General features: G+C 40.5%; 3 protein-coding genes across 6 annotated transcripts in view; all 3 read left to right on the plus strand.

Annotated features, from left to right (window-relative positions):
- LOC131224724 (receptor-like protein EIX2) overlaps positions 1–27,831 on the plus strand; it is a 190,394-nt gene that overhangs the window by 111,345 nt on the left and 51,218 nt on the right. The gene's annotated exons all lie outside the window — the stretch shown is intronic.
- On the plus strand, positions 3,612–6,416 carry LOC131225082 (receptor-like protein EIX1). Its single transcript, XM_058220502.1, has one exon. The coding sequence runs from the start codon at positions 3,612–3,614 to the stop codon at positions 6,414–6,416; it is 2,805 nt and encodes a 934-aa protein (XP_058076485.1).
- LOC131224730 (uncharacterized) overlaps positions 8,069–27,831 on the plus strand; it is a 52,885-nt gene continuing 33,122 nt past the window's right edge. Inside the window, exons 1-4 of one of the 4 annotated variants that reach the window (XM_058220048.1) lie at positions 8,069–8,086; positions 23,387–23,516; positions 26,022–26,101; positions 26,529–26,942. In XM_058220048.1, coding sequence (XP_058076031.1) covers positions 23,448–23,516; positions 26,022–26,101; positions 26,529–26,787 — 408 coding nt within the window. In that variant the 5' untranslated portion in view covers positions 8,069–8,086; positions 23,387–23,447 and the 3' untranslated portion in view covers positions 26,788–26,942. Of the gene's footprint in view, positions 8,087–22,049; positions 22,286–23,386; positions 23,517–26,021; positions 26,102–26,528; positions 26,943–27,831 lie in introns of those variants that run through there. The other 3 variants (XM_058220049.1, XM_058220047.1, XM_058220050.1) reach the window with 3 other exon arrangements.

The raw sequence follows: 27,831 nt of genomic DNA on the forward strand, positions 1-27,831 counted from the left end.
ATAAAATTTCACATCAAACAGATAGTGAGAACCATGTGATCTAGAATTCAAGGGTCTAGGTTAATGACATTTTCGTAATTATTGTTGATATGAGAGTTTTAGAAAATCTAATGGTTCTACATGGTTAGAAGCACATTTCTAAGTAATTCTATAAAAGAACTTATATCTAAATCATTATGAATAAAGAATTATTCACCAAATTAATTAAGGGAATGTACATATATCAACCGACATAATGGATGGCCAGATGACATGTTAAGAATAAAAAAACTTGATGATTAGTACTCTGATCATATATGTAAATGGGTGTATGGTCATTTTTATAACTGGATGATCACAAGTGGGTTTTTAGAGTGATTAAGGCGCAGAACATGTATACTGTTAGATTTAAGTGACTTGTCCACATGTGTAATTTCTCAAATTGTAGTTTTGATGGTGGGGTAAGTATATTCATAAGAGGTGAACGAGATCAACAGATCAGAATATCAATTCGATATGTGTACGAGTGCAGATGTAGAGATCAATTAGTTAGTTTACTATCAGGTGGTCCAAACTCGGAGTGGACGGTTAGATATCTTTACCTAGTGGTGAATAGTTGACTGAACAATAGGTTATGATAGACAAGTGAGAATACTTTGGTATATAATGATCTTATCTTAAAATCAACGGTTAGATGGCTTGATCTATGAATGGAGATTGTTCTCAGCGGTTATATTCGTGTTGGAGAATAGATGTAAGGTTAGAATAGCTAGATTGGTATCGTACACATGTACATAATAAGTTAAATTTCATAGTAACACTCGAGAATTTTGAATACTCGAGTATTGAAAAGTTTGGGGTGTTACATTATATTTCTTTATAAGCTATATAATCGGAGATTTAAAGATTATTATTCATTAATAAAAAATTTGATTTTCCTTTTCTTTCTTGTGCATTTAAGAATAGCCTCGTGGATTCAACATTTTACACACCTGAAGTAAACGGTGGTCTTCCTTATCACACCCTTCCCTGCGTCAAAAATAAATAAATCATGACAGATGAATAAAGAATTGTTGTTATAACAATATTAAATGGAAATCCATTATTTTAAAAAAAAGAAAAAAGAAAAAAAGAAGAAGAAGTAAGATGGTGCTGATGAAGATGAAGAAGAAGAATGCTTCTTATTATTTCACAATTAAACGTCCTTTTCTCCTCTGAATAAAAAACGTCTTAGGACAAACACATAAATTTAAAGTCTTTATTAAAAAAATTTCTCAAGACAAACACATGAATATGAAATCTTTAATAAAAAAAATTCTGAAGACAAACACATGAATTTAAAGTTTTTAATAAATTAAAATAAATCTTATAAAGACAAACACATGAATTTTAAAGTCTTTTATAAAATAAAATAAATCTTAAGACAAACACATGAATTTAAAGTCTTTAATAATAATAATAATAATAATAATATCTTAAGATAAACATGAGAATTTGAAGGCACTGCACCATAGAAAAATTGAAAAGATAAAGAATTCATTGAAACGAAGAAATGACAACTTTGCGAAGTGTACAAGTTAGACAAGTGAAATAACCCAGCCATTCATCAAAAGGCCACGACTAGAGTTGGGCAAAACTGATCCGATCCGGTGGATCCGACCCAATCCTAACCGAACCGACGGCCTGGATCAGTACAGATCGAGTTAGGCATTTTAGATCCGAATGATTTTCGGATCGGGATCAGATCATGGTCAATCTGGACCGATCCGATCCGAAACCCGATCCGAATGGATCCGATCCGATCAGATCCGACCCAATTTGGAGCCTGAAGAGGATTTTAATGGAGGATATCTAATCATTATTGTTTTCCTGTGGTGTGGTCCACCTGATATTTTTATCCCTCTAATATTTTGTATCAAGCCTAAAAATGATCTGTAAAAATGGATGAACAACATCGATGAAATACATACATCATGGTGGGCCGACAGATCACCAAACACAGGGAGTAGCCAATCCGTTTCCGTCAGCGTCAATGCCACGAAATCGGATTGCGTACTGAGTTACTCATTACGCTTTTAACGTACTGAGTAAACTCAGTTGGGCCTACCATGAATGTGTGTGGATTATATACGTCGTACATCTGTTTTTCCAGCTAATTTTAGTGGTTGAGCTGAAAATTAAAGCATTCACAGAGCTCAAGTGGACCACACCACAGGAAACAGTGGGAATAATGACTTCCACCGTTGAAACCTTGGTAGGCCCCACAGTGATGTTTATTTGTCATCCAACCTGTTCATAAGATCACACAAATATGGATGAAAGGAAAACACAAATAACAGATTGACCCAAAACTTCTGTGGCCCCTAAGAAATTTTCAACGGTGTAATTTTAATTCACACTGTTTCCCATGGTGAGGCCCACTTGAGATTTGGATATACTTTGTTTTTGGTCCAGAGCCCTCAAATTATCTTCTAAAATGGATGGACAGAGTGGATAAAATATGTAAATCATGGTGGACCCCACAGAGTTTACTCAGTATGGTTAGCGTGCTGAGTTACTCAGTACGCAATCCGCGTCCCAGTACCACGCAGCAGCTACGGTGCTGTAGAGGGGGCATGCAGCAGCACACTCCTCTCAAGCCTGCCTAACAGGAGACAATTCCATCTAGCTAGTAGGACACACACAAACAAAGAGGGGGCATGCAGAATCTCAAACGTACATCTTCTAGCACAGCGGTGGTTGTACAGAACAACCTGTTCCAAATATATACCAACATCACCCAAACAAATACTTGTACAGAAGATGAGACTATTCTGCCCCAAGCAGACAGAAATCAAAAGGCAGAAAAACCTGCATGCCAATAAAATACAGATATCACAGCGTGCCTTAAAATTTGAACGTCTGGATAATCAAAATATGAATAGCACGTGTTAGAAGAAAATGGTGGTTAACTAGCATCATGGTTAGATACTTAAATCGAGAACGGATTAGGTGAGACCCCGACCTCATTGATCAATAGGTGCCGCCCTTACCGTCTGTTTACCATGGGGCCCACCTTGATGTATGTATAATCTATCCATGACGTCCATCCGTTTTTCCAGATAACTTTATGTTATTATTCCAAAAATTAAGCAGATCCAATTTTCAGGTGGACCATACCATAAGAAACAGTGGTAATTGACCCTCCTACCATTAAAAACATCTTAGGGTGCAACTTAATGTTTCCATAGCGTTTATTTACCATCAAATCTGTTGGTAAGGTCACATAAGCCTGGATGAAGGGAAAAAAAAACAAACAAACAAACAAATATCAGCTTGATAATAATAATAATAATAATAATAATAACTACTTTCGTGGCCCATTAATGGTCAATAACCACTGTTTATTATGGTATAGTACACATGATAATTTGATCTGCTTAAAATGATCTGAAAAAACGGATGGACTGCGTGGATCAATAATAGATCCATCGATGTGGGCCCCACGGTAACCTGAAGATAAGGGCCGCACCATCTTGGGTGAGACCGGGGTCTCACCTAGTCTGCTCTCCTTCAAATCTTATAAATCAAGGACAGCGAAGAGAGAAATCAGCAAAGTAGCTATTTTCTTCTCTACAGCACAGAGAGAAGGGATGGAGAGAAGAGGCTTTCTTATTTCCCTCTTTCTTTTAAATATACTAATACGTTGCGGAGGATATTGGAAGGTGAGTGGTTGTTTGGATTGGGAGAGAAAAGCTCTCACCACCTTTCGGAAGTCTCTCAACGATTCCTCCAGTCGTCTCTCTTCTTGGGATGATACCTCAGACTGCTGCAATTGGACAGGAATTACCTGCAACAACAAAACACAGTACGTTGTTCATCTTGACTGCAGTCGTTTGGGCCTGAGTGACAGAATTGATCCAGCTGTGGTTGAACTGAAGCATCTTCAGTTGTTGGACTTGACCTACAATGCTTTTAATGGTATCCCAATTCCACAGTTTGTGGGTTCCATGAAGGAGTTGAGGCATTTGAACTTGTCAGAAGCAGGGTTCAGTGGGAGAATCCCTCATCAGCTTGGAAACCTCTCTCACCTCATTTCCTTGCAGCTTTCTTCATTTTACCTAACTTCAGATTATTACCCCTCCCTGAGTTCCGAAAACCTGTGGTGGTTGACAAACCTAACTTCTCTCAAGTACCTCGACATGTCTTATGTGAACCTTTCCACGGCAAGCTATGATTGGCTGCACGTAATTAACATGTCTCCTTCCCTCATTGAGCTAAAACTATTCCAGTGTGGTCTTTCATATATTTCTCCAACTCTTGCTTCTGTTAATTTCACATCTCTCCGCGTCCTTGATCTTAGTTACAACAATTTCAACTCTAGAATCCCAAACTGGATTGCTAACATTAGTAACCTTGTGTTTTTAGATCTCTCAAGGAATCAGTTGAATGGGAATATCCCTGCAGGTCTTGGAGGATTGTCTTCCTTACAATCTTTACTTCTCAGTATGAATCAATTAAATGGGAATATCCCTGCAGCTCTTGGAGGATTGTCTTCCTTACAATATTTAGATCTCAGTGAGAATCTGTTGAATGGGAATATCCCTGCAGCTCTTGGAGGATTGTCTTCCTTAAAATCTTTAGAGCTCGAGGAGAATCGATTGAACGGGACAATTCCAACAAGTTTAGGAAAACGTTCTAACTTGTCGTCTCTTGACCTCTCAGACAATTCCTTGACAGGAAATGTGTCTGAAAGTCTTTTTGAAAACCTCAAGAAGTTGGAGGGCTTGCATTTTTCCTCCAATTCTTTGGTTTTTGATCTACACCCAGATTGGGTCCCTCCATTTCAGCTTCAGACCATTAGGCTGGGATCATCTCATTTAGGTCCTCGATTTCCTCCTTGGTTACGAACACAAAAATACGTAACAAAATTAGATCTCTCAAACACAAGCATCTCTGACATCATGCCCACCTGGTTTTGGGATTTAACTCCCCAACTTTTTTTACTGAATCTTTCAAATAATGAGATTTCTGGCCAATTACCCAACCTTTTAAAGATGCAGTTTTATGTCTACATTGATTTGAGTTTCAATCGTTTCAGTGGCCCTGTACCTTGCATATTGAATGGATCCACACTACTTGATTTCTCCAACAATCAATTTTCTGGGCCAATCCCACCAAATTTTACATCCACGATGCGTTATATGGAATTCTTTTCTGCTGCACATAACCAAATCAGTGGCATAATTCCCTCATCCATAGAAGAATTGAAACATTTAGTTGTCCTTGATCTTTCCCAAAACAATATAACTGGTACCATTCCGTCAAGATTGGGTAATTGTGTAGCCCTTGAAGCACTTGATTTGAGCAAGAACAGGTTATCAGGAGGAATACCCATGTCTTTGGGTCTGTTAAGTCAACTCCAAACAATGCACTTGAACAACAATACCCTATCAGGAGAAGTCCCTTCATCTTTGAAGAACTGTTCCAGGTTGGAGACTCTCGACCTTGGATACAATAATTTGTCGGGTCATATTCCCACTTGGATTGGCAAAAGCTTTCCAGCTTTAAGAATTTTGAGTTTACGATCCAATATGTTTACTGGCAACATCCCACCGCAACTATCAAACCTAACTTCTCTTCAAATCCTTGATGTGGCACAAAATTGTTTATCTGGCACAATTCCTCAAAGTTTTGAAAATCTCACTGCAATGAAAAATAAGCTAAAGCCAAATGGCTGTCTTTCCTATATACAGACAAGAATGTTGTATTATGAGGAAAACTTGCTTGTGACTTCGAAGGGGCAAACACGTGAATACACAAGAACAGTTTCACTGGTTACATGCATGGACCTTTCAAGCAATAACTTATCGGGAGAGATCCCTGAAGGAGTCACAAGTCTTTTGGGACTACGTGTCTTAAACTTATCTAGAAATCATTTCACCAGAAAGATTCCAGATAAGATTGGTAAATTGACATTGCTGGAGTCTCTCGATTTCTCTAAAAATCAGCTTTCAGGCACAATTCGACAGAGCATCTCAAATTTAACTTTTCTAAGTTACTTGAACTTGTCATATAACAACTTGTCGGGAAGAATTCCATTAGGAAATCAGCTCCAGACACTTGAAGATCCGTCTAATTATATCGGCAACAATGGACTCTGTGGACCTCCTCTTATAGATAACTGTGCTGGCGATGAGACACCTCAAGGTCCACTTCCTGGTAGTACTGATCATGTAAAAGAAAATGAAAAAGAGTATGAAATGCGTTGGTTTTACACTGCAATGGGACTAGGATTTCCTGTGGGTTTTTGGGCCTTTTGTGGCATTTTAGTGCTCAAGAAATCTTGGAGGATTGCCTATTACCGCTTCTTTGTTGAGATGAAAGAAAGACTTTTTTTAACTGTTGCTTTATGGGATGTTAGATTGAAGAAGTTTCTTGAAAAGCTAGGTCATTAGTAATCAATAATTGTTGTAACTCATTAGTAATTAATAATTGTTGTAACCTTGTCTGCTTTACAGTGTTTTTTTTTTTTTTTCTTTTAATGGTTAGCATCTTTTATGAGAGTTGTAATAGATAAGTATTAATGAGAATTTGTGAAAGGGAATTGGTCTTGCCCCCATATATTGTATATAATTTTCAAGTATCAATAAAATTACAGGTGGTGTGCTCCCACCTTTCTGTGATAAAATAATCATACTAAATATTCCAACTTTATACACAATTGTCCTGTTCAGCATAGTAAGAATTATTGTCTGAACTCTATGCATATGATTATATGGTCAGCAAATTCTAACCGTCCATCCAGTGGTCCTCAAGGTAGTCATCCACCATAGAAATACCAACTATTTGGGAAAGACTAAGGTGACATGCATGAGGAGATAATTGTAGATGTAAATCACGATATGCATTTTCTTTGTTGAATTCTGATTAGTGATCCTCATCTTAACTGCATACTGTATATCCAATTGAACCAGTAATGGCCACAATGCATCTACATGTTGGCCCATTATCTACAACATTTGGTTCAGGATACAAAACAATCACGCATAATGACGCAGGGATGGACGTGACGAGGTTCATCACTGTCTTCCGCGAGGGGATAATTACTCTAAATCCACGAAGCTTCTTTGGACTCCTCACAAAAATTCCTCGAATCCATGAAGATTGATTGATGATAAAAATGAATTTGAAATCCTTTAAATATTGATTCCAAACCTAGGAAGTTTCGGAATCAAACTCCAACTCAAACTCTCTAAAAAAATGTGGCTTACTATAAATGGTAAACTTACTATTTATAGACGGTCATGATTTCTACTGGACTTTATTGTTTTCGGCCAAAAATAGTGTCTAATTTGGCCTAACCACGTTATTCTCCTAATTTTTCTATGCCCTTTTCATGTTGGGCACGGCTCCCAAAGCTCAAAGGATCAAGAGTTATGATCAAACTAAAACTTACTAAGAATAGTAAAAATGAAATTAAAATGGACTTGCAACTGTTGATCTGATAGAATCTTGCAAATTCGGCATAGGCAGCCCGGCATAGTAGGGTTGGGTAACTAAAGTAGCTTCTCCTTCCCCAAAATCATATATGGTATGTCAAATAACTCATTCCGGTTGGTAAGATATGCCTATTTTAATATTCGGACGGTCCTGATCACTTCCACCTCCGGTCAGGCCTTCTCCGGTCCATTTAGGACATGAAAGTATCCGTGACCCGCTCGACATCACATAATAGAAGGCTATATATTTCTTTTCTGCTGCTTGCATTGTTTTCTTTTTAATATATTAGGATTTTTGTTGTGTTGGTATGTTGTAGCCAGTCTATCGTTGTATCTGTCACGGGTACGTGGTGTTTTTGGCTTTTGAAACTTTCAGTTCTGTATCATCCCTATGGATGCTTCTATTGCTGGTGGAAAAAAAAAAAAAAAAGAACATATGTAGATACCAATTTGTCACACCACGCAAGTGTTAGTGTTGACTTGCAGAACAGCAAGTCCTTCATAGGACCCATTATTTGTCATCCAACCTGATACCTTCATAGGACCCATTATTTGTCATCCAACCTGCTACCGACATGGTAGAAGGGAAAACACAAATTGATGTGGCTACCGAGAAGTTTTCAATGGTAAGTGTCCAAATTCCCATTGTTTCCGGTGGGTATGGTGTACTTAATCTTTGGATATGCTCAAACTTTGGAGAAATTTATCACCGTAGACGCCACCTTTTATCCAGCATTTTTCATGAAGCATATGAGACTTAACTTACCAACTTAGATGGTGGACCTACGGACGAGCATTTGAGGACCAAAATACCCCAGCCTTTCGAAAGCGGATTGGCCGGTGTGCGAAGACGAGCGCTGATGCTCGTGGGCCCCACCATGATGTATGTTTTGTATCCACACCTATCATCCATTTGGAGAGATCATTTTAGGGCAATATCCAAAGAACGAGTTAAATCCAAATCTCCAGTGGACCCCAGTAAAGAAAACAGTGGGACAGTGACGTCCAACATTAAAAACTATAAAGGCCACAAGGTTTTAGATCAAGCTGATATTTGTGTTTTCCCTTATTTTATGTCTTTTTTAACTTTTTAACAGGTTGAAATTTCAAATAAACATTATGATGGGCCTTAGGATAGTTCCAACGGTTGGAATCACTCTCCCCACTGTTTTCTTTGGTAGGGTTCACTACATATTTTTATTTGCCTCATTCTTTGGTTTATACCCTAAAATGATATCTAAAAATGGATGAATGGTGTGGATATAACACATATATCATAGTGGAGCCCATAGAACTTGGTGACGTCACTTCAGTTGCTTACTCGCTACTCAACCTGTCGTTACCTAATCCGCATCCGGGGAACGGATTGGCTACTCCACTGCCACGGGCCCAATGGCTGATGGTCGGTGCTCTGTGGGCCCACCATGACATATTTGCTTCATCCATTTCGTTCATTCATTTTTACATATCATTTTAGGGCTTGATACAAAAAACGATAAGAATATAAATCTCAGGCAGACCACACCTTGCTAAGACAATAGTGATTGGATATCCACTATTAAAATACTCCTAAGGCCCACTATACTATTTATTTTAGGGTCTTCCATAACGTTTATTTACCATCCAATCTATTCATAAGGTCACAAAGACATGAATGAAAAGGAAAAACAAATTTCATATTGATCCAAAACTTCTCTGACCCCTAAAAGGGTTTCAATGGTAGGCATTCACTCCCCCACTACTTTTTACAATGTGGTCCACTTGATAGTTAGATCTATCTTATTTTTAGTCTCAAGCCTTAATATGTGCTCACCAAATGGATGGACGGTTTAGATGTAATACATACCTCATGATAAGACCCACATAACTTGCACCAGCCAATCCAGCTAGTCAAATTAGAAATTGAGTGGGGCAAACTGAAAATTGATTGGGGTAAACTGGAATTTGAGCGGGGTAAACTAGAAATTGAGTGGGGTAAAGTAGAAATTGAGCGAGACAAACTGAAAATTGAGCGGGGCAAACTAGAAATTGAGCAGAGCAAACTAAAATATGAGCAAGGTAAACTAGAAATTGAGCGGGGCAAACTGAAAATTGAGCGGAGTAAACTATAAATTGAGCAGGGCAAACTGAAAATTGAGTGGAATAAACTGAAAATTGAGTGGGGCAAACTGAAAATTGAACGGGGAAAACTAAAAATTGAGCAAGGCAAACTGAAAATTGAACGGGGCTATAACACCCTAAATTTTCGTTGTTTTGGATTTACAAAAATCCTTTAAATTTTTTTTTAATGAGTAGCCACATCATCACTTACGGACCTTTGATGCTCAAGGTGAGCTTACACGTGGCTGGTACCGATAAAGAACCGTACAATTAAATTGATCCACCATATAAAACCAATGAATCCAACCGATCACTTTAACATCAAGTTTAGCCCCATGATTCGTTCACATAGAACTCCAAATCTAACCAACCTGCCACTCACTAATCAAACAACCGCAACTAAATTAAAAAAACTACCCAAAGTCGAGCCAGCTATGTGTCAAACCTTAATTAATTAACCAAATCAACCCAGTAACCCTTTTAACCTAAAACAGGCGGTTTAAAGTGATCATGATCAAATCTCCACTTTCACTAATTTCGAATAGGTCATACCATGAACTTAGTTAATACATGCCTCAACCACTGCGCTCAAGAAGTCTCTATACCCAATTTATTCCAAAAATGCTCCGATTACCTGAACAAGCTCTATGTCGCTCGTTAGTGGGCCACTAGTTCCAAAAATTATAGAGTAATGCACGTCTCACTGGGCTTATGGTCCATCACGGAATATGGACTCAAACGATGCCTGGAAACAGACGATTTGCATCGTCCTGTCGGCACTTGTAAAATGCAACTCTCCCTAATATTGTCCAAAAATCTAAATTTTAAAGCAAATGGCCCGCCACTTAAGACAATAAATTAGGACATTTCAGCTGTCGGATTCCACCTAAATTTGTACCATAGGTTGAAGATATTTTCAGGCACTCATCCGCCAAATTTGACCCCCGATCGAGAAACTGTGACCATTAATCGCAAATCGGACCATTGTGGCAAAACCCAGCATCCGTTTGCCGTCAAACTTTGCATAGCCTTCATCAGGCCATGGGGCACCTATCCCATAAATTAGATGGGTAAGGGGGCCATCAGGGCAGCCCCAATAATCAAAAATGGGCCCACAGGGTCATTGGAGGAATTTCACCAAACTGCAGGGTTAACGGAATTAAATTCTTGATATAAATATCCAGCACTTTCTCTCTCACTCCTATAAACTCCAGCAGCTGAGAGAGAGAGAGAGAGCAAGGGAGGTTGATGTAGAGCGGGTCGTGGAGTTTCATGGCCAAGATGGATCAAAAAAGGCCCGGTCGACGACAGAAGTGATCCGGACCGTCGGACCTTAGATCGGGCGTATCTCACAATCTGAAATGAGTTATCGAGCATAAAATACATGATTTTGCAGTAGAACGAGCTACTTTAGCCAACCAACCCTGCTATGCAGGGTTGCACAAGCCGCATTTGTGAAATACCCCTGGATCGACGGTCGTTTCCCTGTTTTAATTTCGTTTTACTATAAATAATAAGTTTTAGTTTGATTATAACTCTTCATCCGTCGGGCTTTAGGAGTTGCGTCCAACGTGAAAAGAGCTTAGAATAATTAGGAGAACGGTTTGGTGAAGCCAAATAGGACACTTACTATTTTTGGCCGAAAACCTTGCGCACTAGTAGACATCATAACCATTTATAAATAGTAAATTTACTATTTATAGTAAGTCGCGAATTCTAGGAGTTTTAGTTGTAATTTGCTTCTGATTTCTCTCCCATTGCTTGGTATCTCTATTTAAAGGATTGTGAACTCTTTTATTGGAATTCATTAATCAATTTCGAATTTATTAGAATTTATTTCTATTTTCTGCTTTCTTTCCTCGTGGATTCGAGAAGTCTCTGTGAGAAGTCCAGAGAAGCTCCGTGGATTCGGAGTAGTTATCCTCTTGAGGAAGACGGTGATCGAACTCATCACATTCATCCCTGCGTCAGAGGAGAAAGAAGGGTCTCCTCTAATGCTGCGTGCAAGCTTGGAGCTTGAGATATTGAAACCCTGGCACTTTCACCTCTCCACGCCAACTCCAATCGTTGTTGGAGTGGGATTCCAACCCATCTATGGTAAGATGGGGTTCCAAATTACATCTTTCCTAATTTTTACAACATGCATGTGTCTTATCTTCCGTTCTATGCAATGCAGGGCCTCGACACCTCGAGCTTGCGAACCCGGCAACACTAAGACAATCTCAGTAACCTCCGGCCAAGAATAAGTGCAGACCATTACCTTTAGGCGACCGATTATTGTACCTATAGTAGGTTTAATGAACGTGATTGGTGAATTGTCTGTGCATGTGGCTGAATTTATGTTTGAGTTACATAACTAGGATAAGGGACTAGAAATTACTAAAATTATAAAAAGGGATGAGACCCTAATATTCCAATCATATGACTTAATGATTTGCATGTCGTGTAGGATGCAAGTATTTGATTTTTCCCAAATTGTTGTTGATTTACTGTTGATTCCCTGATTTGGAGTTAATTTGCTTAGAAAGAAGACATGAATTGCTGTTTGATGTTTGATTCTCTGATTTCCTGAATTTGTGATTGAATATGCTTGAGTGTAGGCATGTAATGATGAGGATTGGTTGATTGGGTCGAGTCACTTGTTTGGATTTTCAATGCATGGCTGAATTATATGATGTATGTTGACCTACGGAAGATTTATTTTAGTGCATTGCTATATGCCTGTCCACATAATTGTATTGGCTGGAATATGTTATGTAGAACCTGTAAATTTGAGTAGAACTTTGTGTGTGACTATTCATGTACTGATTATACGGAAATTGTGTCTATCATATATGAATTACATTCAAGGAATCCATATTTTGTTGTAAATTGTTGTATATTCTCCTATGGATCGGCCGATTACTTGGAATTCCTTGGGCGGTCCTTATTGGACCTATCCATGAGTGAATCTGGCCCGAATAGTTGAACCGTAGGTTATTGGCCGTAGTTGGACTATACGAGGCAATGTTCTCAGGCCGATTAGTTACGGTTTAGCCCGTCGGGGCACATTGATTACTAGTCGATCATCCTCGTACGTTAACCATGTTTGGTCACGCCTGTACAAACCTGAAGTATCGTAAGACCATCGCGCTCATTTATTAACTATAATTTATGCCCCACAAAGTCTAATGAATTGGGGATGGTGGTATGAAACACTATGCCCGTGCTGTCGTCCTACGCTAGGGTGACGTGAGCCGGGAACGGTGGTATGGGACATTGTACCCGTGTTGTCGGCCTGTGTTAGGGTGATAACCTCCCTATAGTGACCACGAGTATGACATTTAAGTTCCAATCTGTTTCGTCTATATTTATACTACTTTTCGGGATTGACGACCCCAATATAGGGCTAAGAGTCGCGAGAGTCACATGACCACGGCCCTTAAGTCGCATGATCGGGTTAGGGCAATAACTCCATTAGGGTATTCCGATTTCCCTAACCTGCTAAATGAATAAACTTAACTAATCAACCTGGCTAACATGTTCCATGACATTGCATTTATTATTGTTGGCGATTATGCAGTCAAGGTCACTTTTGAGGGAGTGTTGGTTCATTGCGAACGTAAGATGTCGTCACTTAAGGGAGTGTTGGTTTGAGAGGAGTATGCATCATATCATAACTATGCATTTGCATTAACAATAGTGTTTAGGATTCTATGTTGTTTGCTATTTATTAAATGTATCCTATGCATGATAAATTGTGTACCTATTGTTGTTCATTAAATGTATCCTCATGCTTATAGTTTGATAAACCCGTCATTGCTAATAATAAACATAAATGCATTGGAATCTAGAGCTCATTAGGGCATACGTGGCACCCGAGAATTCGGGAGCCGAGTTCCTACTCGGCTCCTGAAAATTCGGGGCGTTACAAGTGTACACTGAAAATTGAGTGGGGCAAACTAGAAATTGAGCAGGGCAAACCGAAAATTAAGCGGGGCAAACTAGAAATGGAGCGGGGCAAACCGAAAATTGAGCGAGGCAAACTAGAAATTGAGCGGGGCAAACTGAAAATTTAGCGGGGCAAACTAGAAATTGAGTGGGACAAACTGAAAATTGAGCGGGGCAAACTAGAAATTGAGCGGGGCAAACTGAAAATTGAGCAGGGCAAACTAGAAATTGAGCGAGGCAAACTAATGCATGCATTTGGTCCATGAAGGATTTTCATGGATTTTGAAATCCATTAAAAATGTGGGCCCCACATTGATGCATGCATTTTTCTATGTCGTTCGTCCATATACACCATTTACATATGACATTTTACTTATATATGTGTACAAGTGAATGACATTCGTTGTGAATTTGGTCCGTTGATTACAATTTCATGGTCCACCAAACAGGATTTTACAAATTTTAGTTTGCCCCGCTCAATTTCTAGTTTGCCCCCCTCATTTTTCAGTTTGCTCTGCTCAATTTGCGGTTTACCCAGCTCAATTTCTAGTTTCCCCCGCTCAATTTCTAGTTTTTCCAGCTCAATTTTCAATTTGCACCGCTCAATTTTCAGTTTGCCCCACTCAATTTTCAATTTACCCCGCTCAATTTCTAGTTTGCCCCGCTCAATTTTCAGTTTGCCCCGCTCAATTTTTAGTTTGCCCCGCTCAATTTTCAATTTGCCCCGCTCAATTTCTAGTTTGCCCTGCTCAATTTTCTGTTTGCCTCGCTCAATTTCTAGTTTGTCCAGCTCAATTTACGATTTACCCCGCTCAATTTCTAGTTTGTCCCGCTCAAATTTTGGTTTGCCCCGCTCAATTTCTAGTTTGTCACGCTCAATTTTTAGTTTGCCCTGCTTCATTTTCAGTTTGCCTCACTCAATATTTAGGAGTCAGAGAAGTTTTAGATCAATATGAAATTTGTTTTTCCTCTTCATTTAGGTCTTTGTGACCTTATGAATAGATTGGATGGTAAATAAACATTATGGTGGACCCTATGAAATTTTTAACAATGAAAATCAATTTCCCCGCTGCTTTTTGTGGTGTAGTCCAGTTGATCTTTGGATATGATTATTATTTTTTGGTTTTTTGATAATGCTCTGAAATGATCTCGAAATATGGATGAATTTTGTGGATATAATAAATACATAACCATGGGGCCATGTAACCTTGATATCTTTTGAACCATTCGTACAACTCAGAGTTCAAAGAGCGTCAGGAAGTGGCTTACATACTGAGGAACTCAGTACCCTAAGTGTACTGAGTAAACTCTATGGGGGCCCTCCTTCATTTATGTATTTTATTCAATCCGTTCATCCATTTTACCAGATAATTTTATGGCTTTAACCCAAAAATTAAGCCTATAAAAAGATCAAGTGGACCACACCAATGTAAATAGTGTGAATTGAACTTCTACCATTGAAAAGTTCTCGGGGCTCAGTAAGTTTTAGGTCAAGCTTATGAGACCCGTATCCTATCCCGTACCGTTCCGTATGCCTCTGCGGTCCTCCCGGTCGAATTCCGGCGACCCGCGATCGGTTATCGGCATTTGCGAGCGACCTTGAGTCGTGTCCTGTATTCCAGAGTCGGTTCAATCTGAGACTAGTACCCTAGTGACCGCACCGTCGTCGCTGTTCCGATGCCGTATCTCTTGCGCCGAGACGATACCCAGGCCAGGAGATATAGGCCCGCGTTCAGTTCGAGAAAAACGCCACGCGTTGCAAAACCTAAGAGAATCTCTACCCGAATGTCACCTCAATCAATCAATCAATCCCATTAAGGATTACGTACAAGTCAAGTACTACATCACTTAACCCATCACTCAACACATCAAGCAACCCTACCCTACCCTTACTTATCCCTTACACAAGTACCCTAAAGTCAATAAGCACCTTACCTCTCATGTCACTCCACTATCCCTCTCTCCCATCACTTCTCTCCCATCATCTCTCTCTCTCATTCTCCAAGCAAGAAACGTCCAAGCAAGAGAGCCTCCCATAGAGAGAAGCTAGTGTGGCCCACTTCCTACCACCCGTCTCACCTTCCATAATCGATCTCAACCGTTGAATCATGTCCCATTGGAGCTAAGATGAGGAGGAGCCCAAGAAGAAGCAAGAACGGTGGGTGTTTTCTAAGGTTTGATTTATGTAATTTTGATGGTTTGAGTGCCCACATGTAATGGGACCACTCGATGTATGTTGTAATGTATGGATGAGGGGCCCATAGTGGTGGGGCCCCTCCCATAACCTATTTCTCTCTCTCTCTCTCTCTCTCTCTCTCTCTCTCTCTCTCTCTCTCTCTCTTTTGATGTGTGTGGCCCACCCTGATGCCCCCCACCATGATGTATTTATTATATGTCCAACAGATCTGGACAGTGGAGATCCACCCCACCATGACGTATCTGTTATATCCTGACCATCCGTCCTTTTTTTAGTGGTGGGACCCTGATGCATTTATTACATGATGGACGGTGGGCCAGCAGCCCACCCAGTTGTCGTCAGCAGTTGTGGGCCCAACATGGGATCCACCTTGGGAAGCAGAGTGGCTACAATGCTTCACACTAGCAGCACTTGCTGCATCGACGTCACAAGGTTCTGTGGGACCCACCCCTTTTGTATGTGTTGCTTACACGCCGACCGTCCATGCAGATCATGTGGACCCCACGATGTATGGATTTTATCTTGGTCGTCCATCCCAGATGACGTGGGGCCCACATCATCCAAGTGTTTTGTCTAGGTCGCCCGTCCAGGGGCCTGGACGCGTATATATTTTTATATATATAATAAATATTAATATTATATATTATTATATATATAGTATTGGATGGTGGGCCATGCTTGTAGACCCCCCCATGATGCATGCGTTGTATCCTCACCGTCCATCATCTGGACGGTGGGCTAGCCACTCACGCACCAGCTTTATAGTTGCTAGGGACGTCAGCAATGTCCGTGGAGGTATGGTTACAACCATAACCGTCCATCCATTTCAGCGCACATGTGGGCCCACCCACACGTGTGGGATGGGACCACATTGTTGTATGTATTTTATGATGGACGGTGCGGTGTGAGCACACCCTGATGTATGTACTTTATTCACGCCGTCCATCATCTGGACAGTAGGCCCCGGCGATGTGGCTGCTATGCGGAAGGACGTCAGCAAGATCCGTGGAGCCCACTTGATTTATGTGTTATCGGCACCGCCCAATGGTTGGATGGTGCTGATTTACATGGGAAATCTTTTGGACGGTGCTGATTTACATGGACAATGGTTGGACGGTGTTGATTTGCACGCCCAATGTTGGACACCGTTGATCATCATTAGTGGCCATGTGCCCCATAGAATGATAGTGTGCAGTGATACACATGTTACACCTACAACTATTGAAATGATTTTTGGTGTGGCCCATGTGATGAGGCCCACCTTGATGTATTTGTGGCCATCCATGAGGCCCACCTTGATGGATTTGTAGCTTATCCATGAGGCCCGACGTGTTATATATGAGGCCCATTAGTGCGGCTCATTGATATAACCCACTTATTGTATATGAGGCCCATTGGTGTGACCCATTGTGATATATTTTCGGCCCGTGTGAAGAGGCCCACTGTAATGTATTTTTGGCCCATTTGGTAAGGCCCATTGAGATGTATTTGGGGCCCGTGGGTTGAGGCCTATTGTGATGTACTATGGCCCATAAGTCGTGGCCCATTGAGATATATTAATGGCCCATGTGTAGGGCCCACCTGTTATGTATTTAAGGCCCATGGGAGTAGCCCGATGTGATGAATTATGACCAACTTGATGTATGGGACCCTTGTGTGAGGCCATAGGCCCACTATATGTTTGTCTCTATGTGGGCCACTTCTTGGGAACAATGTTGGTTAAACATCCACATTAATGAGCAATGATGGTTTAATGTCCACATTGTGACCTTCCCTTATGCCTTGTTCGGCTGATTGTCAAGACCGATTCTGATTGTCGAGGCCGATTCTGATTATTGAGGCCGATTCCAATTGTCAAGGCCAAGGCAGATTGTCGAGGCCGAGGCCGAGGCCGGTTGTAGAGGCCGATTCTGACTGTCGAGGCCGATTCCAATTGTGAGGCCGATTCTGATTATCGATGTCGATTCCAAGTGTCAAGGCCGATTCTGATTGTCGAGGCCGAGGCCGATAGTTGAGGTCGATTCCGATTGTCAAGGCCGATTCCGATTGTCGAGGCCGATTCCGATTGTCGAGGCCGATTTCGATTGTCGAGGCCGATTCCGACTATCGAGGCCGATTCTGATTGTCGAGGCCGATTGACGAGACGTAATGTGATGTATATGCGGCCTGTATTTGAGGCCCATTGTGATATGTATTCAGCTGGTGTTGAAGGCCCATTGTGATGTATATTAGGCCTATGTGATGAGGCCCATTGCGATGCATTTAAGGGCCAGGTGATGGAGTTCATTGTGATGTATCTTAAGCCCATGGGAGAGGCCAATCGTGATGTGTATTAAGCCCTTGAGTGGGAGACATGGTCTTGTATATTAGGCCCTTTGTAAGGCCATGGGTCCACTATATGTTAGGCTCTATGTGGCCACTCCTTGGGGGCAATGTTGGTTAAATATCCACATTGTCGGGGCTGATTGTCGATGTCGATTATCGAGGCCAGTTATTGATACCGATTATTAGTATGTGATAGCATAACATCATGATACATGCCCATACGCATCATCTGCATGTTTGTTATGAGATGTGATTGACAATTGCATATGCCATAGTGCATGTGGTTTATGAGACTCCCTAATAGGCGGAGTTATCTCACATGAGCGCACTGTATGGGCAGGATTGATACATGATTGAACTATATGACTCATGCATCTCGCATTGTATGATGGTGATTACTGTACGCCCTAGTGACATCAGGGTCGTAGCCTCCACAGTCATGTCGTAGATGGCCAGATGGGACACCGAAAATCTGTTACTAGCATCAGGCTGCCATAGATGGCCTTAAGTGAAAATCTTTAAACCCTCTTGGTACCAGAGGACACCCCAACGTCGAGACCGAGTGGATATATATGAACACATGAGGGCCTTATACCAGTAGGCCGCAACTCCCACTGTGTCGTGGTTGGTTGGGAGGGGGTGTGACCTTACCCGCCTGAGTGAGGGGGCAATATCTAGGTTGAGTTTATTTAGCTTGAGGAATAGGTCCGCTATCGATGAGCCGGCCCCGATATTGGTAGGTAGATAGTGAGGTCTCTTCCACTTACCCAGTTGTGTGCTCGGATAGAGACGATAAGCTGACGTAGAGTGTAATAGACCCCGGTGATGATCCCAGAGAGGAACCGTACTAATATGTAGACTTATTGAGCAGGAGTTAAATACTCACTCATTCATTCACTATTCACTCGGGTTGGTAGTGCGCAACTAATTGTCATGTACCTTTGCAATGGTCAGGATTTCGGTTGGGGCGCGCGACTAATCTGAGATCAGGAGTTTACCACATTGAGTCTGACTATCCAAATTTAGGTATGAGACTGGTTTGGATAGAAGTCCCTTGTGGTAGATCCCATAGCCTGCGATACTACGTACTATCATCCCGATTTCACAATCCAGCATGGGCATTCCATTCGCACCGCATATTGCATTGAATCCTTGACATCTGATATATGACTCTTTATGATTTCTCATTTGCATAGCTAATCTGTATTGCGTACTCTGATATTGTATGACTCATGATCTTGCTAGTATTTCCGATAGTGTATGATTATGGCATTGTATTGAATACTTAACACTTATCTTATGCACATACTTACACCACCCTCTAAGCTTTCTATAAGCTTATACACGATAGATGCATATAGGTGATGTTAGGTTGCAGTAGCATTGAGCTTAGAGCATGCAGCGGTCTTCTAGAGCTTTGATTTTCGATACATATGTATTTTCCTTTTAGCATTGTATTCAAATGTTTATGTGATGATGATGTTGCATTTGTGATTAGGTAAACTTGTGGTTATGCTTCTTACGAGATAAATGTGCGTTGGAAAATCTTCCTTAGAGGATCCCAGGATCGGAACTTGGCATATGGGCGCTGGGAGCCGAGAATAGGGTACTATGGAGGCTGTCGGCACCAGATTCGGTGATCGGGATTCCTGTGAATCCGATTTCTGGGTATGGGGCGTGACAAAGCTGATATTTGTTTTTTTCCTTTCATCTATTTCTGTTTGATCTTATGAACATGTTGGATGAAAAATAAACATCATTGCATGCCTTAAAAAGATTTCAACGGTGGAAATCAATACTTCCACTGTTTCATGTGGTATGGTACGGTTGAGGTGTGGATATACTTCAATTTTGGTCTCAACGCCCAAACAAAACAAGGCATGAGTGTGTGTGAAAAAGAATATATATATATATATATATATATGGGAAAAGGTACTATGCGCTCGACCTCACGATAAGCCCGCGTGAGGTCGAGTTGTGTGGGCCCCACCGTGATGTGTGTCGACCATCAACACCGTGCATTTGATGGGTCCCCTCTAAATTATGGGATATCCCAAAAATCAGCCGTATACGGAACTCAGGTGGGCCATACCATCTAGAATCATGTGAAGACATTGTTAAAACATATAAAAGCACTTGGTGGGGCCCACCTGAGTTTTGAATGCTGTTGAAACTTGGTCTGAACCCTCATCCAAGTGGGACACACATAATGGATGGGCTGGATTTGCAAACCACATCTCGGTGGGCCCAAAAAATGATTATGAATGTTTTAATGGTGCACGGCCCCTCCCCACTTCTGTATGTGGTGTGGCCCACACAAGTCACAAATTGACTTGATTTTTGAGACCTAGGCCCACGATGGAATGGTGTATCTAACTGATGGGGTAGATGTTCGAAACGCATCACGGTGGGGCCCACACAGCTCGACCTCATGGGACGGTCTTGTCAGCTCGAGCGCATAGTACCTTTTCCCTATATATATATATATATATAAAGGAGTGGGGGAGAGGCTGTCAAACCAGCTTAAGGCACCCATAGCTACGGTTATAATCCGTAACCATAGGGGCCGCTATAACGGCGTGACCCCACTGGACAGGCCTGCAAGTGGCGGGGGCCGCGAGCCCACCCCACCTATAGCTATGGTTATAATTCGTAGCTATAGGTTTGCTTGGTAAACCAGGGGTATTTTCGTCCTCAAATGCGTTGTTCGTACGAGCAAGGTCTAAGTTAGTAAGTTAAGTTTCAGATGTCAACTAAAAGACACTGGATAAAAAGTGGCATTTACAGTGGTAAATTTCTCTAAACTTTGGATTCCTTCCGTAAAATTGTATGGACCGTGTGGATAAACTCCCCTGCTACTGGTGGTAGTTGTTGGTGCTCTGTGGGGCCACCATGATTTATTTCTTTTATCCATGTTGTTCATCCATTTTTACAAACCATTTTAGGGCTTGATCCCAAAAATGAGAGGGATATAAATCTCAGGTGGACCACACCACAGGAAAACAATAATGATTTGATATCTACCATTAAAATCCTCCCAAGGCCCATTGTACTGTTTATTTGAAATCCAATATGTTGATTAGGTCATATATACCTAGATGAAGGGAAAAAACAAATATCAGTTTTACCCAAAACTTTTATCGCCCCTAAAAAGTTTTTAACGATTGACGTTCAATCAACACTGTTTCCTAGTCCACTTGAGATTTGGATATATCTATTTTTTGGGTTCATACCATAAAATGATCTATAAAAATAGATGGACGGTATGGATGAAACATATACGTCATGGTGGGTCACACATAGCACCAACCATTGGCCATTGGCTGGTGGCAGGGGAGTAGCCAATCCATTTACGTGGATAAGACACATATGGGAAGCGGTGGATACTGTAGAATTTACTCAGTAGCTACAGCGTACTACGTTACGCAATCCGCGTCCACTAAATAGGGCTGTACATTGAGCTAAGTCGAGTCGAGGTGGGCCAAGCTCAGCTTGACTCGTCATGTTATAATTGAGTTCGAGCTCGTCCTCGAGCTCAACATTGAAGCTTAGCTTGTTTGCCAAAGCTTTCAAGTTGAGTTCGAGTCAAGCTAGTGGTTCGAGTCAAGTCGAGTTTATCTCGAGTCGAGTCGAGTTTACATCGTTAGTATAAGGGAAAGAAAAAGAAGGAATGGGGACGGATAGGGTCGGGTAGGATTTTTTAGTAAAACTTTTAAGTTTTTTTTTTTTTTTTAAAACTTAAATATATATATTATATATATTTAATATTAATATAATATATATAATATATATTACTTGAGCCGAGTCAAGCTTGAGCTTGAGCTTCGAGTTGAGTCGAGTTGAGTTGAAATACACCATGGTCGAACTTGGCTTGAACTCAACTCGTGCTTTAGTAACCAATCTTGGCTCGCCTTGAGTTAACCTTTCAAGCGGAGTCAACCGAGCTAAGTCGAGCCGAGTCGAGCGAGTTTTTCGAGCTAGCTTGACCCGTGTACACCACTGAAGCGTTGTTCGGTAAAATCCAAATCCTCGAGGAGTTGCAGCGGCAAAAATCCCTTCCCCTGCCAAACCTCTTCTACCTCCTACTTCTCCTTTCCGTCCTCAGCTGACGGCACGCAGCCGCCCCTAACGGCGTTCCAGCCATCTCCGTGTCGTCTAGTAGCGCCACAGCGACGGCCTTGCGCCGCGTCTAAGTTGCCATCGCCCCCACTTCTGCCGCATCAGACTCCGTCGCCGTCGCCCAGCAACTGTCGCTGCATCGTATCAACCCTATGTAAGTAATCTTGTTACCGTTCATCACATCATGTTTAGGAACTTCTGACTGTTGTCAGTAGTTTTCTTTCTATCATTGTCCTTTTCTATTCAATCATCATCATCATCATCAAAGCTCTATCCCAATTAATTAGGGCCGGCTACATGAATCTTGCTCCGCCATTCCACTCTATCAATGGCCATAAATTCAGTTAGATCATAGCCCATCAATGCCTTTCTTACTACCTCCATTCCCTTGCCCTTTTATCACCTTTAATTTCTACCTACTCACTCCTGACCGGCGTGGTTCTTGAACTCTGTTGCACATGGCCAAATCATCTAAGTCTACTTTCCCTCGTCTTATTACTTATTGGTGCTGCTCCTAAATTCCCTCAAATGTATTCATTTCTAATTCTCATCATTCCTCTTTTTGCTTCTGTATTATCATGATAAAATATGGATAGTCAAAAGAGTGGATCTGCTACATCAGATCAACATCCTAGTCTGTGCATCACTACATTTAAATTGGATGGTCACGGCTATCTTTGTTGCTCCAATCTCTCAAAATATACTAAAATGGAAATTGGGTTTTATATGTTGGAGGGAAACTGCCACCATTAGTAGGAGACCCATCTCATGAGGACTGGGATGTGATTACTTTACTGCTATAGGCTGGCTACTTCATTCTATGCCGCCTGATTTTTGTTGGCAATTTTTTTAGTAATGTAGGGTGTGGTCCATTGAGCAACAATGTCTTCTCTGTTTAAGAACTCTTCGAATTCACTCGATCAAATATTATCCTCCTTGGTCCGACTTCAAGACTTTGATACTCCTTTCAATTTAGGCCTTGTACCTTTTGAATGTCTCAAAGACATCTGACTTATTTTGTATTAAGTAGAGGGAACTGAATCGAGAGTAATTGTTGATGAATGTGACAATATACTCAAATCCTTGTCTTGTTTTTTACATTGGACGGGCCGTACAAATCAGTCTATATAATTTTGAGGAGTTGGGTAGTTCTGTCCTTGTTTCTGTTTGAGTAGTTCACTTTTACATTATGTACTTGTATGTATGTGATTTACGTTCATATGATAACTCTATTTTTTTTTTTTGGGTCAAGTAGATGAACTGTGATCTCTTGGAGTTGCAAATCGCTGATTTGATTCAAAATCTCAATTTTCTCAATGACAAGCACTGAGGCACGGTCGAAAGCTTGTCCTCAAGTGGTAAAATTGGAAAAGGCACTAAAAATATTAAGATCTATCTCCTTCCAAGTCATGGAAATACATGTCAATGCATCACAGTTCCCTTGATGTTTTCATACTTGTAGAATGATGATGCAATCAGTGTTTTAAATATCGACGATATCGGCCGATATATCGCACGATATATCTTGTATCCCACCTGTGCGATACGAAACTCACAAGTAGTGCGATATATCTCACATGTTCGATTTGGTGAGCATTTTCGATCCTTTTTTTTAAAATTTTTTTCTATAAATAATGTTAAATCAATGTCAAATTGTTGCAAATCCATGGTTTTTCATGTTTTGCACGAAAAATCATAGATTGGGAGCTTCAATTTTGAGATTTGGAGGAGATGGGCCGAGTTGCGGAAAATTTATTAAAAAAATTAAAAAAAAAAAAGAATCAAAATTTCCTACTTTCTTGCAAATCAGTTGCAATCCTTGTGTCCAAACGTTAAATCAAATGTGTATATAACCCGATCTAGTGATTCTTCTTTTGCTTTTGAATGTATTGTTTGTGTTTCCACACGTCTTCTTACATTTATAAACTATATGAATAGACTTTGAATATACTTGCATCAATTCAGTTAGACAATGCATGGATTAGGACTCCATGCAAAGAAAACCTATTATGTGCACTTGTTTTTTGTAATGTTTTGATTTATAAATGTGTGTTGATGTCTCTTTTAACAATTACTGAAGTTTCATTGAAAAATTCGACCAATTTCCCCATGTTTCCAACAACAGCTATACATTACGCGATACAACCGATATATACCATCCGATAACCGATACGTATCCGTATCCCAAGGGTACGATACATAACACGATACTGATATTTCGAACACTGGATGCAATATGTACTCAGCTGTAGCTTTTTTTTTCTTTTTTTTTTAACACACGCACACACACCCGCTACTCAGCTGTAGCTTTTATCCCTACCGTAGCGGATTATTATGCTTAAGCATCTGTTTGCATGCCTGTACAATCAAGGGGCAGGCAAGTTGCTTTGCTGACCAAATTAATGCTGTAGTGTTTTGGATCTGCCTTCTTATGAATGTCCTCAATGGTGATTTGGGGTGGAAAGAAGTGGAAAGAACAGTATCTCATGTAATTTGGTTTCCTATTTCTGCTGCCCCAAACACTGGAAATTATAACCCCACATTTGGCAAAACATTCAAGCCCCTTTTTATTTGGCAGACATCCAATGCACCTTCAAAAAATTTAAATGTCGATTCCTTTATGCTTTCTTGGTTTGAAGAACAAAGTACTTCCATACCAATCCTTCATTTCGCTAACAGAAATTTTGTATGCCGCATGATATAAGCTGATGGGCTGTTTGGGTTCTTAATAACATACATAAATATGCATAGGATACGGTCTTCATGAATGGGAATGAATGTATGGGCACTAATTTTCGTTTTTTTTAAATTTTTGGTGGATAATTGGTATCTTTTTGCCATTTGTATGTCTCCATTACATGAAGTGGTGGGCTTGTGTTATATTTTCTAGCATGAATCGTAGCTTGACATTGTCAGTCATCTGACACCACATAAAGTAAATTTCCAATGATTTTAGCTAATTTTATAGGTTACTAGAATCATCCTCAACTTCAATCATCACTGATAATGTTGGGTCTTCTGTTCGAGGAAGTCGGGCACAATCAGGATAATCTTGATGAGGGGCAATGGTGCCTATGGTCCTTGCCAAGGGATATTGAGGTTGTTGATGCTTTGATATCCTTGGTAGTTCTCATGCTCATATCAATAATTGGCACCATTGTTACCTTCAACAATCAAAGAACCCCAACCCCTCATATTGTTGGAAGGTCATGCCTTTTGTCTCCAGATGGCTGAGGAGATATTTTAGAGGAATCATCCATTGAGTATTCAGAGTGTAATGAAATCATACATGCACTACATTGGGCTAAAGATTAAGGGAGCTGTCATATTCTCATGATGGGCTGCATGGTTTGGTTCTCTCTGTATCTCATCCTGCGGAATATTTCAATGCTTGCTTAATTTCTTAGTAATATATGTTGTCTTCTAATGGTTGCAGCTTACCTGCTTTGTCTGACTGTGTCTCTAACATCATTGTGTTTTTCATCGATAAAGGATGTTAAGGAGTATATTAGCATAAACTATGAAAAAAATAATATGAATCTCCAGTTTTCTTTGAAATGAAGTGAGACAAATTTGGCTACATCCGCCAATGATGAAATTCACGAAAAACTTAACCTAAAATGTACTTGGAACATATCCATGACATACTCAATTCATGACAAAGAAAATATGCCTAGTTTTGTACCAAAAAATAGTTTTAAAAAAATCATCATGGGCATCCTAAGAATGTGCATTGAAAATTTCCAGAATTGTTCATAAGATATACAAAAGAGATCTACCAAAACTACTACCAGCACCCATATCCATCTTCCACCCAATAAGCATATTATTATTACCAGTAACTAGGGAGCAAAGCCATGGTCAAACTCATGTCTGCAATTCATTTTTAGGCCGAAGCATGGGTGAATAATATGACTGGATCAGCTACAGATGAATCAGCAGAAGTCGAATTGGAGGGTCGTCCTTCCAGGTTTCTTTTATTGTGAATCTTGCATGTCTGCGCATTTCTCATTGCATGCATGCCACATGCTTGTAATTGATAGCCCCTTTACATACCACCACCAAGGCGAAGCTGGCACTCTTGTAAAACATCCAAGCTGTCCATAGGATGGGTCCACCATCAGTTGGAACACAAACTACTAGAATAACGTGGTCAAGCTTGGTAGCCATTTATTTGTTTTGTATATTGTGGCCCACATGCTGAGTAGACCGGGGCCTGATACTTGGGCCAAGGCACATGTGGGGGACTCAGATGTTGGATGGCTTGGATCTTGTACATTGGCACATGTGGCAGTGTGGATAGGGGGATGGAATCCACGCAAATGGAATTAACAATCGTCTTCTCATTGTTTCATCATTATGGTTTGTAAAGCTTGTTCTTGCATGCTTTTCTGAAGGCTAGGACTGGGGGCCAAAATTACACCCAAGTCGAAAGTTGCAGTTTCAACTGATCCTGTTGAAAGGAAATTGCATGCTAAGTTGGAAGGTGGGAAAAAAAGAGCTGCCAAAATTCAAGAAGAGTCCAACACAGCCGAGAAAAATGAAGAACATAGTGATGATGAAGACGGTGATCCAGAGAGCAGAACAAATGCTTTCGTCAAGAAGAAAGCAATATTTGTGGCCACATCTTTGCAGCCAAAGAAGAAACACAAGTGAAATTCTGTTAACTGAATTAATGAGGTGTGTTTCTAGTCTTTGTTAAATTCAATGCAGTTTCCTTTGTTATGTCAGGGTATTATTAAATAGTAGCCAATCTGTAACACTTCCATTATTAACAATTTTAGATGAGCAGCATGCTACTTTCAGATGTACATCTGCAAAAAACCAGGCACAACACAGCACATTCCAATGCAGCACACATGTGTGAGATACAAACCATTCAGCATGTGGCTCATGATAAATGATCTCATCACCCAAAAACTAGGTCGGTACAGTCATTATGTGGGCCATACAATAGCAAAAATGGTCAGTCCAGAAAGGATGGCCAATGCTCTACCTCATACATGTGGCAGACTTGATTTTGGGTTGGAGGATGTTCATTGGGCTTTTCTTGATGAACAACCCAGATATCCCATGTGTGCCATGTATGTTGGCATATGTGGGACACTAACATTTGGCGGCTGCAGATGCACATTTATAGTTAGCATTTTCCCAAGCAATTCTAACATGAGAAAACAGAAAATCTCAAAGTGATGCTGTGGTTCTGTTGGTCATTGAGTGACACTGGTTATGTAGCCAACCTCATGAAAAGAGAGCACATATAGTTTTGGTTTGGCTGTTCTTGCAAAGATATATCACATTCATCTCTCATGGGAGAGTAGGCAAGGGAGCACCAACTAGAACCCTTCTAGTATTTGGGCTTGAAATTCAGGGCAGGGATTCTCCCATATCAGTCATAAACAGTGTTCGAAATATCGGTTTCGCATTACGTATCGCACCCTTGGGATACGGATACGTATCGGTTTTCGCATGGGATATATCGGTTGTATCGCGTAATGTATCGTTGTTGTTGGAAACACGGGGAAACATTGGAAATTGGTTGAATTGTTAATGAAATTTCAGTGATTGTTAAAAAAGACATCAATACACACTTACAAATCAAAACATTACAAAAAACAAGTGCACATAATAGGCTTTCTTTGTATGTGGTCCTAATCTACGCGTTGTCTGACTGAATTGATGCAAGTATATTCATATAAT

The sequence above is a fragment of the Magnolia sinica genome, chromosome 14, assembly GCF_029962835.1.
Source record: "Magnolia sinica isolate HGM2019 chromosome 14, MsV1, whole genome shotgun sequence".
Classification (NCBI taxonomy): domain Eukaryota; kingdom Viridiplantae; phylum Streptophyta; class Magnoliopsida; order Magnoliales; family Magnoliaceae; genus Magnolia; species Magnolia sinica.